We start from the raw sequence: 19,157 nt of genomic DNA, 5'->3' as shown, positions 1-19,157 counted from the left end.
TTTTTACAATAACACTGGTCAGTCAGGTCCACATTAGCCCTCATTGCCCAATGAATGATGTTCTTACTTTTTGAAGAAATGCCCATTGACCTCAAATTGCTGTCGTAACATGACTTTCCCACGATACTCTATTATAAGAGTGTCCAAAGCCAAATCTCTTGCAGCCCTCAGGATCTTCCGGTGCTTTTGAACACGAGTGACTCTTCCCAGCTGTAACTGAATAAAACCAGAGCAGTAACATTAAACAACAGCAAGAACAGCTTAGTAGACACTCAAATTATTTCATAATTAAGGAAAAGGCGCTAACATTTTCAGGTTTTATCGGTGTTATTTAGATCAATGATGAGAAATTTTAAAATGAGATAAAAGCTCAATTTTTCTAAGAGACATGCTATATCTAGTGAAACTACCTCCCCAGAAAAGGCAAAAATGGATCAAACAAAAATATAGAACTAAGATTTCAGTGACTCTATCTCTAACATAAAAATGAGAGGCCGGGCACGGTGGCTCAAGCTTGTAATCCCAGCACTTTGAGAGGCCAAGGCGGGTGGATCACAAGGTCAAGAGATCGAGACCATCCTGGGCAACATGGTGAAACCCCATCTCTATTAAAAATACAAAAAATTAGCTGGGCATGGTGGCGCGTGCCTGTAATCCCAGCTACTCAGGAGGCTGAGGCAGGAGAACTGCCTGAACCCAGGAGGCAGAGGTTGCGGTGAGCCAAGATCGCACCATTGCACTCCAGCCTGGGGAACAAGAGCAAAACTCTGTCTCAAAAAAAAAAAAAAAAAAAGAGAGAGAGAACCCACTTAACTTTCTATAAACCTTACATAATTCCTACCTAGGCTGTATAAAATTTCCCATACTAAGTATTTTTCTCCTAGAGACAGGGTCTCACTCTGCCACCCAGGCTGGAGTGCAGTGGTGCAATGATAGTTTACTATAACCTCAAATTCCTAGGCGAAAGTGATCCTTCCACCTCAGCCTCCCCAGTAGCTGAGACTTACAGGTGTGTTCCACCACAACTGACTAATTTTTAATTGTTTTTGCAAAGACAGGGTCTATGTTGTCCAGGCAGGTCTTGAACTGCTGGCCACAAATGATCCTCCCACCCTGGCTTCTTGCCAAAGTGCTGGTATTATAGGAGTGAGCCATTGCACACAGCCTTAATTCATCTATTTTTGATTAATAAAAGTAGTTTAAAAATAAGTATCCAGATAGTTTCCAGTTAATGTAACCTACTTTTGGTTACATATGATTGACACCCGGCTAATTTGTTATTCTAAGGCCTTGTACATTTGGAAGGAACAGTAATTCCAATCCATTACCCTCTTCCTGGGTCCTTAAAATTTCAGCTACTTAGAGAGTCTTCAATCCTTTGATACTTACCTGCATTTGGGAACCAATAACTGTGTTATTACAGGCCAATTCAGTCTTATTAATAGTGTCTAAAATAGTAGGTTTGCCCACAAACTCCTTGTTAGAATGTAGATGTTGTTCAAGGGCGTTCTGTACATCTGCACTGTACTGATTAGTGAAAGCTTCTTCATACTGGTCAGTCCATAATCTTATCCGATTTTCCCAGCCCTCAGTTGTATTCTCATCTAAATTCTGTGCTTCAGAGGGAGAATTCTGTAGAAAAAAAATTCAGAGAGATTAGTAAAGTCCATGTATAAATAGGGGGTTGGGAATGGGGGCGGGACATGTTGGGGTTCCAGAGAAAATTTATCACTTGGCAATTGATGTGGCATAAAAGAGTAATGGACTGGGAGTCAGGAACTGGTTTCTATCATGCTTTTGTTACCAATGAGAGGTGAGATCTTGAAAAACTTCTTTAAATGGGGAAGCTCAGTTTCTCCATTTACAAATTAAGAAATTAATCTGGATCATAGAAATTCATCCCATCACTGTGATTTTATGACCATTTTAAAGTCATAAAAATCAATTTTCTTATAAAAAACTGACATCAAGTTTGTAAGAAAATCTCCGTAAAAATAAAGAGTAGAGATCTCAAATTTATCACTGATTAAATTTTCATACTCATTGAACATCTGTGTTAGTGGTAGCCCAAACTGGTTTTCTGACTATTTTCCAGGAGAATGAATGTTTTTGTGTCACTTATTTTCATAATATATGTTCATTCTAAATCTACATGTGACCCTAATCAATCTCATCAATTCAATCATAATCTTACTACTCATATATTATTTGAGTAATATCTTTCTAACACTCTATTTTCAACAATTTAAATTAGCACATTCTAAATAATCTGAAGAGGTGAAATGAGGGGAGAGGAGCAGATAGGGAGAACAGAAAATGTCTAAGGGGTACTTTGTTATACTCCTCTAGATAAACCACTGCCTTTTACGGTGACAGTATTGAGGAAAGATTACAACTCAGAAACAGTTTCCTAAACAGACAGTGCCTGAGCTACAGAGACAAAGCTTAAGCCCAACACATGTTCTCCTCCATGGTGTTCAAGACTTAAGTGCCATCAGAAAACAAAACAAACACTGATAGTGATGATGTCATGCTAGTGATGATTAGAAGGAAAAGACATTGTATTATCAAAGCTACTTGAAAATCTATGTCCACATTAAACTTGCAAACAGGCACAACAAAATTAAATATACTTTCCATGAATAGCACAGAAAACACTGATGCTTATCATAACACTTTTACCACTTTTGCATCACTGTTGCTGATTGATTATTGTCTATTATCCTTTCTGCAAGGAACAGTATGGAAGAAAAAAAAAAACAACACTATTGTTTCCACATGTCTCACTAGAGTCCAAAAGACTGAACAATAAACAAAGGGATCTAAAGAAATACCTAAGGCCAACATACTAAGAATCAGAATATCACCTGCTTGACATCAATAGCAGCTGAGCAAAAAAATAGTGCAAAACCTTAGACTTAATGGAGGTTACAGACTAGGGATTAGCAGTGTCCAAACAATATTCCCAGCTTTACGTAGTGATTATTAAACTTATGACTTGATCAGTGTACTGTATTCTGGGAGCCTCTGTCACAATATTAGCCATTGTTCACTAATGTCACTGTGTTTACTCTGCTGACTCATCCTTCAAGGCATTAGAGACTCTACCTCAGTTGGGTTTAGAGCAGTGGTTCTCAATTGAGGGAAATTTTACACCCAAGTGACATTTTGTAATATCTGAAGACATTTTTTTATAATCTCAACTGAGTGTATATATGTTACTAACACCTAGTGAGTAGACACCAGGGATCCTGTTCACATCTTGAAAGCATAGGACAGTCCCTTCCACAACTCAGAACTAGTTGGTCCAAACTGTCAACAGTGTCAAGGTCGAGAAACCGTGATTTATAATTAAGTCTTCAGTAGGGAAGCTGCTCTTGACATTGGGATTAAAAATCCAAATGATTTTTTTTTTCTAATTCTTATGGCTCCCACCTGGATCACCAGAGGAGTTTTAAACTAGTAATTCTGAGCAAAAATGTATAACTCTATTTACCATTAAAAGAAAAAAATGACTAGAAATTTTATTTTTCTATCTAAATTTTAACACATTGGTGAGGCTGTCAATCTCCTGAAACTGCAAACAAAATTTGGGGTTTATGTACAGTTTTCTGGAAGAGACAGTCTACAGCTTTCAAAAGATTTTGAGCTTCTGGAGATAAGTTACGATAATTGCTTGATAAGAGAAAAGCATTTAGTAGCCAGGATTAGGGCTATTATTTGCCTCCAAAGTCTATTTAAAAGGCCCCTCTCTAAGCAAATGAGAGAAAAATAAAGGGGCAGTTAAAGCAAACGTGGCCACCTGCAGGAGGACGGATCCAGCAAAAAAGAAAAAAAAAAAAAAGATTAATTTGTCTTCCATCCCAGGCCTCAGATGCTCTGTAGTTCTGAGTCCTCTCCCATCTCTTTCACAGGTGTGTGCAAGTCTTTTTATAGATAGATACTCAGTGAGGCCTTCAGACTTTAGGTAAAACGTTACCTGTAATCTTGCTAACACCAGTCATATTGGTGCTGCACATAAAGCAATCCTCAAAAGCTTATCGTTACTGAAGTTTTTTTTTTTTTTTGGATGGAGTCTCCCTCTGTCGTCCAGGCTGGAGGGCAGTGGCATGATCCTGGGTTCAAGCAATTCTTCTGCCTCAGCCTCCTGAGTAGCTGGGACTACAGGCACCTGCCACCACACCTGGCTAATTTTGGTATTTTTAGTAGTGATGGAGTTTCACCATGTTGGCCAGGCTGGTCTTGAACTCCCAACCTCAGGTGATCTGTCCATCTTGACCTCCCCAAAGTGCTGGGATTATAGGCGTGACCCAATGTGCCTGGCCTTACTAAAATTAATGTTTATGCCCTACAACTTTCAATAGGAAAGATGCTGCTTTTACACTATTGAGGAATATGAATGCTTATAAATTCAAATTTAATTCTAATTAAATGCTTTGAAGCCCTAAGTAATAATTTGGGAGGTATGTTGTCCTCCTATATACATGTACATAGGTTACAGAAGATACCAGACAGCATAATCAAACCACCTCTTGGCAAACTGTTTTTAATCAATCAGCACCTAAAAGTTCTTTTAAACCATTGCACATAATCTCTCTATTCTCCCTCTCCAAGGTCTTTACAAAATCATGCCTCATAAACTCTTAATTTCATGTCTTAAGAAACATGCTAGCGTTACTTAAGTCTTTTCCACCAAACAGATATGCTAAGAGAAAACAGTAATCCTTATCAATACATGCTTCCTGCAATTAAAGACCACACAGTGCTAGGGTAGATGCACAAAAGATCCTATGTCATTACCAGGAAAACTGCACTCCTAAGGTTGAGCTCAATCACAGTGACAGAACACACCAGCCTCATTTTGTTTGGAAAAATGTCACTTACCCCCTAGAAAAGCAATGAATGAAAAACCAATCAATGAAAGCTGATTACAGAAAGGGAAAATATTTCAGAAAATGGCCAAGAAAATCTACTTTGGAGAAAAGCACTATGAAAACTGAATGGCAACAACTACAAACTAATGAAAAGCAGAATCCAAGATTCCCAGACCATCAGTGTCAGGAAAGAAGCTGACCAAAATGCAAGATCACAGTGAAGTAAAACACAGCATCAGGGAAGATTACCCCTTACCTTCATCCGCAAGGACTTCCGGGATCCCTCTCGAAATGCCTATCCCAAGGAGGAAAACAAGTAGAACAAACAAAACTTGGTACCAAGAATGACAGTTATACCTATCTGAGACTAAAGCTAAGGCACAAACTAGTGTTCTATTCTGTCCCCCTTTCTCTAGGTAAAAAATACCATGGAATTCCCCAAACTCTTATCAAGAATAGGGGTAGCTCAAGGCCAATGAACTCTGAGACTGATTTCAATACTTTCTACTGTGAAGTTAGGTAATTAACAGGTAAGAGCATGCATCTCTTAAATCCTATACGCACCCCTGATACTCAGAGAAAAAGTAAATAAAAAAATTTTAAAGTTGCAGATTTACCAGTTTTGAAACTTAAGAAGGAAACAAAGACCAATCCCCTTAACAAGGGGTGAACAAGTCACCTAGAAGCAACAGAGTTGCTGTGATGGGGAAGAAAGAACACAAACCAGAAGAAGTTTCTCCCGGAGACTTTTTAGCTGAGAATACAGGAAAGTGACCACGACACTGAGGAAGCCTAGACCATTCAAGAGATGTTTCCTGATATATATTTTTTTGAAACAAGGAAAAACAATCAACCCAAAGACATGAGGCATGTAACCAGGACAAGAATTTCAGACTGTACTTTGGGGTTCAGAGGTGGGGAGATACTGTAAGGATAGTGGAAGCCTAGACTTGAGGCTGCAATACATATGGGCTTGTGCCAGGTAGGGCTGGAATTTCATACCTGGGATGGGGGCTGGAGTAGAAGAAACTTTGAGCCAGTGGTGATGATATGGTGTGGCAGAAGAGAGGTTGGTCTACATGCACATAACACAGATTAGCTCATTTTTGCAAGGAGAACAAAAGTGGCCCTTCAAACATCTGGATCAAACTTCTTAAAAGAATTTTGGGGCATTCTTGCTCCAAAATTTGAGCTATTTCAGACATTTCTATTTAAGATATTTTTTTACCCTCCATACCTTGATTTTCTTCGTCTTTGGTGCTGCACGACCCTTTTCTGGACTCTTTTTCCGCTTCTTGGGTTTGGTTCTTCGAACAGTTAAAGTGATGCTTGTAGGTGTGTGCTGTGTTGCTGTATACAACACAGTGGAAGGAGAAAGCTCTTCATCCCAGCTTTCTGTTGCACTGCTATCCCCACCTGGAAAATGATGATTTCATAGTTCAGGTACTAATAGTCTCAAAAGCAGCTTATTGTTTTAGATGTGCCCCACATCCAGTAAGTCATTACTTCCACTATTAACTCTTACAATCTGTAAAGCAACATTAAGTACAGATCTTCCTTATGAAAACAAGACATTACGTCATTGGCATTAAGCATATAAACTCTATTCCTCATGGTATCTATTTCTCTCCTTGTATTCAGTCCCTAAGCTTTACTGACTCAATCTATAACAATTTGAGACTGGCTAATTTTAAAAAGAAGGATCCATATTTTTTGTGTTCACAAGGAATGCTTTGCTACAGGACTAGAATGTTCTCAGTACATTTTGTTTACAATGAGAGAACCATACAGTGGTCTTGAGAGGACTTCTATCTCTTTCCGTGAAAAGAGCTGTTTGGGGAGACCATGGGAACTTTTAAGAGGGGTTCTTAAAATGAACATTCAAATCACAGAATATTTATATGTCAAACTGTGGACCTAAGCATCTTCTGCTCACCTGATATGTTGTCCTGCTTCCGCCGATGAAGTCTAATAACCTTCCCCCTGCTCATTCCCCTAAAGAGGGAAAATAAACTTAAAGTAGTCCTTCCAACAGCATGCACCACATCATAGCACACATGGGCGAAGTGTCTCTGCATATGCTACCCCCTCCCTCCCACCTACCAAATGGTTCCAGGACATTAAATTTCATATCAAATTCAATAGCTTTAACATCAATCTCTCATTCCTTGTTGTCAGCAATTCTCACCTAGTGCAGAGAATTCGAGCCAAGGAGCACTAAGGAATCATCTACATTAACAAACACAAGAAAGAATACTTTGAGCTTTTCCCTACTAGTAAGAAACCCTAATCCCAGCAACCCAGACTTAAATTTAGATGGAACAGGATCTTACCTGCACTTGTCACAGTTGAGAAGGAAGCCATCCTGAGAAAGACCACAAGGACACCAGGTAGGTACAGTCTCTCCTTCAGAGTTCGGGCTGTCTCCACAGCGTTCCTCTACAGGCGACGGCAGGCCATTCAGGTCAGAACGAGGGATGATCGTCTGGACAGGGGGAGAAGCAGGAGGTGTCGGAGGAGGAGGGGCTCCGTAATTATGATCCTGAAAATAAGATTTTTTAAATCAACAGTGTCCAAACACTGGCCCCTCTCTCCCCTAAAGTATGGTACATATGGAAAGAAAGAAGAAAGTAGTACCCTTCGTTTTTTGGCTTCAACCAGGAAAGTGATAAAACAAAATGCCAAGGTCAACTGGGACATAAAAACAAGAACAATGATGCAAGGCTAGACGTCCGCTGGAGTCAGGGAAGTGCAAAAGGGGCAACTTCGTCATGCTGCATATAAACATTTCAAGAAAGTCACAATGTATAAGAATGGATTACACTCCAGGAAAATCACTGCTCTGGAGAGAAACAAATGCATACTCACAGCATAAGGCAGTCCTCGACACCCATGCCTCTGAGTGGTCCCATAATTATGAGTGGAATACACGCTCTTCTCATTAACTGCTGGACTAGCCTCCACAGATTCAGGGCTGCACAAAGGCGAAAAGCAATGCATGATAGCATAACACCTAATCTTCCCTTAAACTAACACTTCATTTCCCATTTTAACCCCTCCTCTTTCCACAACCACTAGCCACTAGGATAAGAGAAAAAACTCAGAGTGAAACAATCTTATTAACATAACTAAGCCTATAAATAACAGTAGGAGTGTTATTAAATGTGGACTTGTGTGTAACATGAAGCCAGTACAGGGAGATGTCTGGAGGCAGGCACCTGGGATACAAGGTGTCCCTAATGACAAACACAAACGTACCAGCTGAGCGGGGAGTTTCCCCTAGAGAAGCCACTCTGGGCTGGTTTAGACTCAGAACTATTCTTCTTAATTGGATCTCTTAATACTTCCATGAAACCTCACATGACATTTGCAGTGAGTGAGATGATGAAAGTGCCTTCTGCACTGCCCCAGGGACCAGGCCCTCTTCCATTCACTACCAAGACAGGATACCCTGAAGAAAGTACAGGTAAAAACAATGGCATCTTATATTTATCATACCTCTCATCTTGATGAACCCCCAAACACCTTTCAAATATTAGAGTCATAATTTCTCATCCACCAATGACATGCAAGCATATTAAGTACAAAACTATTTATCAGCTGCATGATAATACCATAGAACTTCAAAATGATAAAAACTAAACTGGAAAGGTTAATTAGTCTAGTGACAAATAATAACAATAGTAATGGCTACCATTGTGAACTGCCCATTATTTGGTAGGTGCTTTATATATATTAATTCATTTAATTTTGGCAACCACTAAACATGATGTATACCCCATTTTTACAGAGGGGGATGATTTGGTGGTGAGATTACATGACTTCCCCAAGGTTACACATTGACACAGCTAAGATTTGAAACAAAGTCTGTCTGACTCCCAAGTCTATGCTCTTTCTGCTATAGAAACGAGGATGACATTCAGTCCTTTAAAGAAAATTTGAGACCTTTATTAACCATGCTTAGTGAGAAGCTTGGTTTAGTATCTTTTTGTACCCTTTGTGAGTAGAAAATAAACTATCCAAGCACAATGTATTATTGTGGAATTAAACATGTATTCAAAGTTAGAAAATTAACGCAAGCCTTTACAATAAAAAGGCTTTGATGGCAAAGGATAAATTCAGGTTTATGGGAAGAAAAAACTTCAATTCTGATTGTTACCTGGTTAGGTTTCAGGGCATACTGAAAAATAATTCAAAAATATAAAGTCTGCATGACTTTGCAGAACAGAATAATGATTTGTAATTTATAGTGCTTAGAACACAGATTCACAAATTAGAAACTCCAGTGAATAGTATAACTCAAACTTAGAGATTAATGGGTCTTTCAGGGAGTCAAATAATGCATATTGTTTGCTTGAAATAACAGGCATTTTTTCCTGCTTGAAGTTATACAATATATAGTATGGCAGGAATAAAGTGTGCAGTTCAATGTGGTACAATGTCAATTGAGAAGTGAGGGATCAAAGAAAATTCTGAGATATGTATCCAACTCACCCAGTTATATGCTCCAAAACTGTGAGAAGGGATCTTATTAATAACAGCAAAGGAAATTTCTAGGTGAAGAAGAACTTTAGACAGAGGAAAGTATTCTCTGTTAGTGAGGTGCATGCATTTTATTACTTAAAAGTGTCTGCAAGATGGGAACAGGGGAAGGGGTACATCAAGAATGCAGGTCAGTATTCTTGAGAAAAAGATGATCTGAACATGGCTCACTGAGAGGCAATCATCTCTGAGTATTAGGAAACAGGTGGGGTTTCCTAAATGAAACCAAAGGTAGACAAGCATTAATAAAATGAAGGTATAATTTTGTTTCTATGATGGATAAAAGAAAGTAATTAAATTTATACAACATTATTAATTTACTAGGTACATTACTAGATAAACAAGTATTCCAAAGAGCTGTACATATTTTATATAGATTTTGTACTACTGAACACATGGGGTGAAACATGACAGCTGTTTATTAGGAATGGTTTTTTTTGGGGGGGCGGAAGACAGGATAAAGGAAAAGTTGCATGAAATCAAAGATGGCCATGGAGATGGAGCTATGCTGGTTGTATGTTACCCATCTCCAAACGGGTAAATATGAACATATGTAAGTCTTGTGCAAGTCTAGGGAATAAAAATAAAATGTATATTGTGGAGGTTAAAAGGCCATCCCATTGTACAATACTTACTAGTCAAGCACAGCATTTAATATATTGCTGAGCATGCCAAATGTAAAATTTAAACTCCTATCTTCTGATGAAGAAACTCTGCAATTTCCATATTGGTTACTGATTAAATACATAGTTAGACGTTGACAGGTAACTACAAGAGTTCCTAAAATATTCCTTGATATATATACCAGTTTTATATTTTAAAATATGAATTTAAAATTTGGAATAATGGAATTACATCTCTTTAGTAGACAATCACTTTATGCAAATGCAATTATAGTCTTTCTTCTCCTATCATAGAATTGGACACATACACAGAAACCAGGCTCACAACAGATATACTCCATCAGTTGTGTTCTAAGTACAACATGCAATCAGCTGCTATCATGCCATTTCTTGGAAAATGCCTGAGATTCTGTTATGGTAGAGTTGGAAATTCAGAAAAATCTTTGCTTGTCTTGTTACATCTATAAATTTTCCTATAAACACACACAAAAATAAATGCATATTGCATATTGTTGCCATCAGATTTTAAATCCCATGAGGTGAAGTCTAGGTCTAGCTGAGTATGTTGCACTTATTATCAGATTTAACCTTAACAGTGAAATAGGCATGATGAAACATTAATAAATATCATTAATGATTTAACAGAATGGTACGTAAGCTAGTTACTGACATTCTTTTCCTTTGTAGAAAGGCAAACTATTTAGTTAGTTATGACCAAAGTATCAGAAATCTGTCTAGAGATCATGGATGAAAATGTTTCAGGAAATCCTAGGATATGCTCGTGTTAATACAGACAATGCAATCTCATTTGTAGACCAGAAGTATTTTTATTTCTGGAATTACTCCTGGACCCCCTAAGCAGTATTTATGGGCAGTCATGTCTACACTTTGGGGAAAACACCAATTTTAAGATTAACCGCTCTGGGTCTCTTATCTACTAATTCCAAACTTATCTGTTTAACCTCTTTGTTGAAATTTCTCACAAATGTTAATGCTACCTATCTATATAATGAGACAATGCACATAGTAGCAGATTAGTAGCTGACTTTATAAAAACCTATAAACACAATACAACTGGGCTACCTACTAATGCAGGAAGAGTTTTAAGTAGTTTATTTTGGAAAAGAGTTGTAAAATGGGAAGTCTCAGTTACTGACATAACTAAATATCTTTTGCATGCAAAAAAAAAAAAAGAGAGAGAGAGAGAGAGAGAGAGAGAGAGAAAAGCTCTAGAAGAAACAAAATCAACCCTTCCCCACCCTCAACCCTCTTTTTTCCTTTTTATATCGGAATAAGCTCAAACACTGTTTTCCATTTTAGACTACCCCAGAGTATTATATACTATTTCTTAGGGTAGCTTTAAATCTCCCTCTTTACGGAACTCAGTAAACAGGTAAATTATATTAGGTGGCTTTATGAAGAAATATACATGCTCTTTAATAATATTCTCAGTTTTAAGGAAGAAAACCACTATTAATCAGGGATTCCATTCAACCCAGAAATCTGGTACAGTTGCTTTGCTCTGCTGAAGGGGGAAGAATCCCCAGGGACTGTGAAAATGGCAAGAGAAACAGGGGAATTAGAGCAACACCCACCTCACTCAAGAAGTGGCTGTGGGATCAAGAGTCTGAACTGGACCTGAACATATTCAAAACACCAGGATTTTTCCAGCCCAGACCCTAATCCCTGGTACTGCCTGGAATAGACTTGGCTTCTGGGGGTGTGCTGCCCCCTAGGCCCCTTGGGTCTCTTTCGCTGGACTTTCACATCCTGGTGTAGTGCCACTTCGTCTTGAAAGGTAGGGGGCTTCCACTTCCTTTCTGTAAGCAAGGAAGATTGGGTACAAGGGAGGTAAAAGGACAAGAGGGGGAATCTGTGAGCAGGGGAAGTCTTGGACAACTTAAAAGATAAGGGATACAAAAAGGCTAAAATTTTTAAAACTGTGAATAATATATATAAAGTTGTACAATGAAGGCCTACCTTCATTGTTATTTGGCATTTAAATTCTTCAAGAATTGAGAGTATAATTTTAGGGATTGGGCCTTTGGACAAACTGAATTCCTAAAGCTGCTCTTAGCTGAAAAAAAAGTTTGGTACCACTGATTTTGAAGGTCCTCTTTCTAGGCAACGAATATTATAAAAAAACAGATGACATTGCTCTCCATGTTTTCTACCCCAGATGTCAGAAGCCCTAGGCAACCTGCCCATATAGTTTTAGCCCCTTTACTCTAGAACAATGGGAAGTACATAGGAAGAGGACTTCAAGGAAAATCAGTTGGAAAGAACACCTCCTTATCTCTCTCCATCAGAATAATCATTAATTCTACAGAAGCAGGTAGTAATACCTACTTTATTTAAATCTTCCCCACCCAGCAATACAAATGAAAATGAATTCCTACTTTGCAACTCTGGTTCTATTCATTATTTGCCCAGAAATACCCCTCTGAAAACTCTTCCTTCTCCTTCTAATTTCTTTTTTCCTCCAGCTTCAATGGGGGAAAAGGGAAAGGTCTAATGTTAAGAAAATATTACATATTATCTTATTAGCTGTCCAAAAGAAAGTTGTCTCCACACAGACTGGTAATGTATCTACTACCTAGAAAGTAGCACTTACTCTGATCCAGCAGCCATATCTGAGTAGGATGTATCTGGTGTGGTGACTCCCAGAGGGATTGCAATGCTCATGACGTCCAACACAGCAGAGTTTGGAAATCACGGGGTCCACTTAATGGAGACTGACCACTCTGAGAGTGGGGGTGAGCTGCAGAGCCTCATCCAACATGTTACGGACATGAGGAATCCTGCAACAGAAAAGGAAAATATCTAGTAAAATAAATACCTAGTTATCAAGTAGTTCTTTATCTTAAATGCTACTGAATATTTTTCTGCTTTCTTGAACAAGGCTTATAAAGGATAATTATAAAATAAAAACAGCTACAGTGTCCCATGTTTATTATGCATTTCATTAATGTTCCACAAAGTGAGGTGGCAAAAAGTTATGATTACATTTCAGTAGAAGGGGAAGAAAGACTCTGCTCATCTCACTAACTAGCATTCTGCCAATTCTAAAACTTCCCAGACAAAATTTTCTGACAGCCTAGGACCTAGCAAACAAGTTTTAAGGCACAGGATGGTTATTAGAAATATCCTAGTTTACTTAAACTCTTAAAAAATCAAGATCTTCAATGAAGCTTTTTTCCTAGGCCACAATTAAATGCAGTTTCACAAGTAGTCAATACTGTTATTGCTTCCAAATTAAAAGAGATCAATTTGTTGCTTATACTGGATTGCAAACAGTTGTTTCTTACTGCCTTCTTTTGTCACTGAAAACTCATCCTTCTTTTAAATCATCTTAACTATAATTTTGGGAGAAGATGCGATCATCTTAGCAACTTTATTTGTGGGGTAACAATACACTGCTAGATATGAACAAAAATATAAACCAGAAGGCTATGTGTGCATGGGTGCAAAGGGTACATAGGAAATCTCTGCATCTCTTGATGAATTTTCCTGTGAACGTAAAACTGCTCTAAAAAAATAGTCTAGATTGTTTTTTAAAAACAACAACAACAAACCCCAAATCATGAAGAGTACAGTTTCATGATAAAGACTTAAGAATTGTGTATGAAAAAGCAGTGAGGATAGCTTGACATGGTGACCATAAACCAGTGGAATTGGGAAGAGAAAGACTCAGAAATAACTGAAGTATAAAAAAAATGAAAAAATAATTAAGAGATTTGGAGTTATGGTTCAGAGGCAAAAAAGTTTTCTTTGTGTGACTTTATGTTAGTTTTATAGTAGTGTATAAAAAACATTAAAAGAATAAAACAAAAAGCACTTAATTTGGGGGGAATGAAGTCAATGTGAATGTCAAAGACCCATGTTAATAAGGACTTTTACAAAAGACTACAGAGTCATGACTGATACAGTGATTCGTAATAAAACAAAACATTAGAACAATTATTAATACTAAAAAAAAAAAAAAACCAAAGGAATGAAAAGTACATGATACTGACTGAGTCAACCCAGGGGGTTAATGTAAGATTTTTATTTTTTTATACAGTTTCACTTTTGTTGCCCAGACTGGTATGTAATGGCGCAATCTCGGCTCACTGCAACCTCCGCCTCTTGCATTCAAGAGATTCTCCCACCTCAGCTTCCTGAGTAGCTGGGACTACAGGTGCCCGCCACCATGCCTGGCTAATTTTGTACTTTTAGTAGAGATGGGGTTTCACCAGGTTGGCCGGCTGGTCTCAAACTCCTGACCTCGGTGTTCCACCTACCTCAGCCTCCCAAAGTGCAGGGATTATAGGCATGAGCCACCATGCAAGGCGGGTTAATGTAAATTTTAAAGTAGATGGTCTGAGATGCTCCAATCTTACTTTGATAGACAAAGATTAATGCAAACAAACAAAAAAAAAACTTGTGCGTTGGGTACAGTGGTTCACAACTGTAGTCCCAGCATTTTAGGAGGCCAAGGTGGGAGGAACACTTGAGCCCAGGAATTTGAGACCAGCCGAAACATAATCAGACCCCAACTCTACAAAAATAGTAAAAGAAAAATAAAATTAGCCAGCCATGGTGATGTGCCTCAGTCCCAGCTACTTGGGAGCTGAGGTGGGAGGATCACCCAAGTGCAGGAAGCCGAGGCTGAGGTGAGCCATAATCATGCTACTGCGTTCCAGCCTGGAAGATGAAGTGAGACCTCTGGGTGTGACAACACAACTGTTCCTACCCAACTGGAGGTAACATATAGCTGGGTTGGGGAATGACTTGACTGCTCGTGGTGGCTCATTCCTGTCATCCCAGCTCTTCAGGGGGCTGAGGCAGGTGGATTGCTTGAGCTCGGGAGTTCAAGACCAGCCTGGGCAATGTGGCGAGACTCTGTCTCTAATAAAAACACAAAAATTACCTGGTGTGGGCCGAGTGTGGTGGCTCACGCCTGTAATCCCAGCATTGCGGGAGGCCAAGGCGGGTGGATCACTTGAGGTCAGGAGTTTGAGACCAGCCAACCAACCTGGTGAAACCCCATTTCTACTAAAAATACAAAAATTAGCTGGGCGTAGTGGAGCATGCTGGTAACCCCAGCTACTCAGGAGGCTGAGGCAAGAGAAGTGCTTGAACCTGGGAGGTGGAGGTTGCAGTGAGCCAACATCGCACCACTGCACTTCAGCCTGGGCGACAGAGTGAGACCCAGTCTCAAAATCTGGTGTGGTAGCATGAACTTGTAGTCAATCTCAGCTACGTAATAGGCTGAGGTAGGAGGATTGCTTGAGCTTGGGTGGTGGAGGTTGCAGTGAGCTGAGATTGCGCCACTGCACTCAGTGTGGGCAATAAAGTGAGACCCTGTCTCCAAAAAAAAGGAAAAAGGACTGATAAAATTTTCTGCCTTTAGGCCAATCTTACACATAAATGTTTCCTTTCTCTAACAGTATATCCAAACAGAGACTTTGGCAGTACATCGTCTAAGCCTTTGGGAAACTTAAGTAAAATCTGTAAATAATAAAACAAGAACACTCATCAAGTAAACCCAAAAAGACATAGTTACATACTGGGGGCTGTTGGTTACAACTCTTTCTATCAGTATCGTTGTATAATTCAGATTTTTAAAAAGCCCCAAAGCTGTCTGACCAGATAATCCTAAATCTGATTATCATTATCATCACACCTCCCCTGATCAGTAAAAGGAATCTGAATCATGTTATATTTTTAGTAAAAGACTTAAACCAAAAACCTTACTCAACATCATTAAAAACCCTTTGTTGTAGCCATTACTACTGTATGCCCATTTAGAAAATGTATGGTTTCATGGTGAAATCCCATCCCTACTAAAAATACAAAACTTAGCTGGGCATGTTGGCACATGGTTGTGATCCCAGCTACTTGGGGGGGCTGAGGCATGAGAATCATTTGAACCTGGGAGGCAGAGAATGCAGTGAGCTGAGATGGCGTCACTGCACTCCAGCCTGAGCAAGAGTGAGACTCTGTCAAAGAAAAAAAAGTACAGTTTCTAGATAAAAGACAAGTTATAAACCTAAGCTGATACTTGATATTTTTCCTAGAGCAATTTTTAAAAGATATTCTAAAAGGAAAAGATGAAAGAGTTACTTCAGATAACATCTTAATAAGTGAATAAATGATTGCTAAATTCACTAATTAAATACCAACCCAGGTATTTTGGATAGATGATAAATAACTTTATGAAACATTAAGTCAGCCAGGTGCGGTGGCTCAGGCCTTTAATCCCAGCACTTTGGGAGGCTGAGATGGGCTGATCACCTGGGGTCTGGAGTTCAAGATCACCCTGGCCAACATGGTGAAACCCTGTCTCTACTAAAAATACAAAAAAATCAGCCGGGCATGGTGGAAGGCACCTGTAATCCAAGCTACTTGGGAGGCTGAGGCAAAAGAATCACTTGAACCCAGGAGCCAGAGGTTGCAGTGAGCCGAGATCACACGATTGCACTCCAGTCTGGGCAACAAGAATGAAACTCCATCTCAAAAAAACAAACATTAAGTTGATAACTATAAATTTCTGTTTCATAAAAATTCTTCCATTTTCCTTGTGGCTAGTTTAGCATGACTGTTCTACTCTACTGATCCTAACTAATGTTTTAATAATAATGAGGCTTCTTAATTCAAATTCTGTTAATAACCCAAAATTTCTCAAATATAACCCTAAGAATAGTTCCTTCCCTAAGTAACTCTCTGTAAACTGTAGCAATTAAAATGTTAACTGAGAAACTTTAACACACCAGCTAAATGCAGTATTTTCTTATTATAATTTGTCTGTTTTTTCCTACCAGAATATAAACTCTATGAGTACATGAATTTTTGTCTGTTTTATCCACTGCTGTAGTTTCAATGGCCAGAACAACGACTGACACATAGAGAAGTTCAAGAAATATCTGCTAAGTAAATTATAATCACCATTTACTACAACATAATTTTAGAATTCATTAGAATGCAAAAAAAAAAAACAAATTAAAAGGATTTACTTGCGTCAGTCACCTTTATAGACTTCTGAATATGAAGTCCCCCAAAATTATCTGCTAAGAGTTCTGAAGACCTAGAAAAAGTTGAGACACAAATTAGTATAGAAAAAAATAACATTGATGAACACATAGAATGGAATTCAATGGCTATATTAATGATAATTTTGTTTCTGTATACTGTCTTGTTTGACCATCCTAAATCTATACTATCTTGTTAACCACCTTTTGTCCATCCAGGACTAAATTTTTGCCCTTTAATCTTTTTTTTTCCATAAATCGAGAAACTAGAGGGTAGGGAAAGAAATTATTTGACTTAAATGGTAAATACTTCTGTCACTGGCTAATTCTTCCCCTTTCTTCATATTAGAATTATTTCTCACTTTCCAAGGTACCCCTTCTTTTTCTCTTTACTAGACGTGCTTCTCTTCTCCACTGAACACTTCCCAAATGCAGAGACCTTTCTTTAACCTGATGCCAGACAACTCTCCAGCCAGACAAGGGCCCATCGCCACCCATTAAATTACAAGTCCTTATTTATCACTCCTTTCTTTCCCCTCATTCTATATCCTCTAGTTTCTAGTCCTACTAAAAAAAAAAAAAAGAGTGATAAAAGGGAGTCAATTCTATTTGTGGTCAAATGGAAACATGCTTGAAAAATGGGGTTTAATTTTCTACCTTCCAAAAAGGAAGGGAAAGTAAGTGACCCAGGACTTTGGGGGGAAAATGTACCCTTTAAGTCTGGTGTTTTTTCCATAAAGTCAAATTTAACACTAGCCAGAATGAGTTGTTAACATCTTAAAGATTAATATATCATAAACACAAAAAGAGCTGTTCACAGGATTACAATGACCCAGCATTAGATTTATTTATGTTTTATAATTTCTAATTAAAAAAAACTGGAAAATAAACTATTCTTTAGAAACAATTTAAAATAGTACATCCAGAATTATTAGAGAAATAAAAAGTATCGAAGTACAGTAAAAGGAAGGAAGAAACAAAGTAAATCAAGGAATAAGCAATAGCAAATAAAGAAAAAAGGAAAGGAAGAAAAAGAGAAATAGGTGTGAGTGTACAGTAGGAAGAAAATGCATCAGAATTTCAATTTCTTATTAACTATTTCTAGAACAACCCATTAGAATCCACAGGAACATTAGCAAGTTCTTGGATTCAGAAACAGATGCAGTCTGTATCTTCCAGTACCGAGTACTCTCTTTAGGAGGTGCCATTTACATAGTTTCTAGGGAAAAGGATGTTAAATAGAACATGCCAGAAACGTTTCTTAATTACCCCATCTTTTTAATTGGGTTCAGAAATGGCCAACAGTCTCTGTATCATCATTCTGATTGATAGTCTCTTCTCTATATGACTTGCTGTAAGCACAAGACCTGTATGATCTGCCTGGTCACTTTCAGAGAAAACAAAAAGTGTTTTATGAACAATTCCAACAGAGATTTCAGAAGAAGAAATTGCATCAGACAGGTGAGGCGGAAGCAGCTGGGAGACAAGAGTCCAATAAACAACCAATCCAATGAAAGAAATTCAGAACAAGTCTGCTTCAGTAATCCTGTGAAGAGGACTGGCAGGAAGAGGAGTGCCGCTTCAGAAAGAGAACAGGCCTCATATGCTTCAGACAGTCTTTGTACTGAGGCTGTGGACCTTGGCCATTCTCCCAGAAATGATGCAATCCTGATGAACAAGATCTGCTGCCAGAGAAACAATTGTTAACAGCCTATGCAGACAGCAACTCAGCCAAGGAGCAATCTCTGATCAACTCTCCATAAACCACCAGAATGCCAAATCTTTCTTTCTCAATTTCAGTGTCTGACAAAACATAAGTGAACATAGTATATATTTAGATACATAAGAACAAGCCATTTTCTCAAAGTGTCCTTTTTCTGTTAATTCCTTTGGCTGTACAATATCCATCATTAACTTGAGATAAAGTACTGAGCATTTTTTACTTCTATAAATATAATTATCCAATCATTTAACAGTGATATTAACACAAATACAAAAATTTTTACTTATTTTTCTCATTCTCTAAGAAAACCTTTTATGTGAGGTAGTTTCTTCCCTAAGCATAAAAATTGCTCTGAAATCTATCGTCCAACGATAATATTTCA

General features: G+C 38.2%; 1 protein-coding gene across 50 annotated transcripts in view; it reads right to left on the bottom strand.

The window, feature by feature from the left end:
• Positions 1-19,157, bottom strand: part of SETD5 (SET domain containing 5) — an 80,923-nt gene that overhangs the window by 34,987 nt on the left and 26,779 nt on the right. For 2 of the 50 annotated variants that reach the window (XM_078351555.1, XM_078351571.1), the window contains exons 2-13: positions 17,051-17,108; positions 12,654-12,840; positions 11,635-11,859; positions 8,133-8,325; positions 7,743-7,848; positions 7,208-7,416; positions 7,063-7,103; positions 6,811-6,869; positions 6,112-6,290; positions 5,131-5,169; positions 1,390-1,632; positions 68-216 (exon numbers count right to left, since the gene is read on the bottom strand). In XM_078351555.1, the coding sequence (XP_078207681.1) occupies positions 68-216; positions 1,390-1,632; positions 5,131-5,169; positions 6,112-6,290; positions 6,811-6,865 (665 nt within the window). In that variant the 5' untranslated portion in view covers positions 6,866-6,869; positions 7,063-7,103; positions 7,208-7,416; ... (3 more) ...; positions 12,654-12,840; positions 17,051-17,108. The remainder of the gene's footprint in view (positions 1-67; positions 217-1,389; positions 1,633-5,130; positions 5,170-6,111; positions 6,291-6,810; positions 6,870-7,062; positions 7,104-7,207; positions 7,417-7,742; positions 7,849-8,132; positions 8,326-11,634; positions 11,860-12,653; positions 12,841-17,050; positions 17,109-19,157) is intronic. The other 48 variants (XM_078351552.1, XM_078351569.1, XM_078351563.1 and 45 more) reach the window with 25 other exon arrangements.

The sequence above is a fragment of the Callithrix jacchus genome, chromosome 15, assembly GCF_049354715.1.
Source record: "Callithrix jacchus isolate 240 chromosome 15, calJac240_pri, whole genome shotgun sequence".
NCBI classification, from domain to species: domain Eukaryota; kingdom Metazoa; phylum Chordata; class Mammalia; order Primates; family Cebidae; genus Callithrix; species Callithrix jacchus.
Note: the sequence above shows the minus strand (reverse complement) of the source record. Positions and strands in the feature narration are given on the sequence as shown.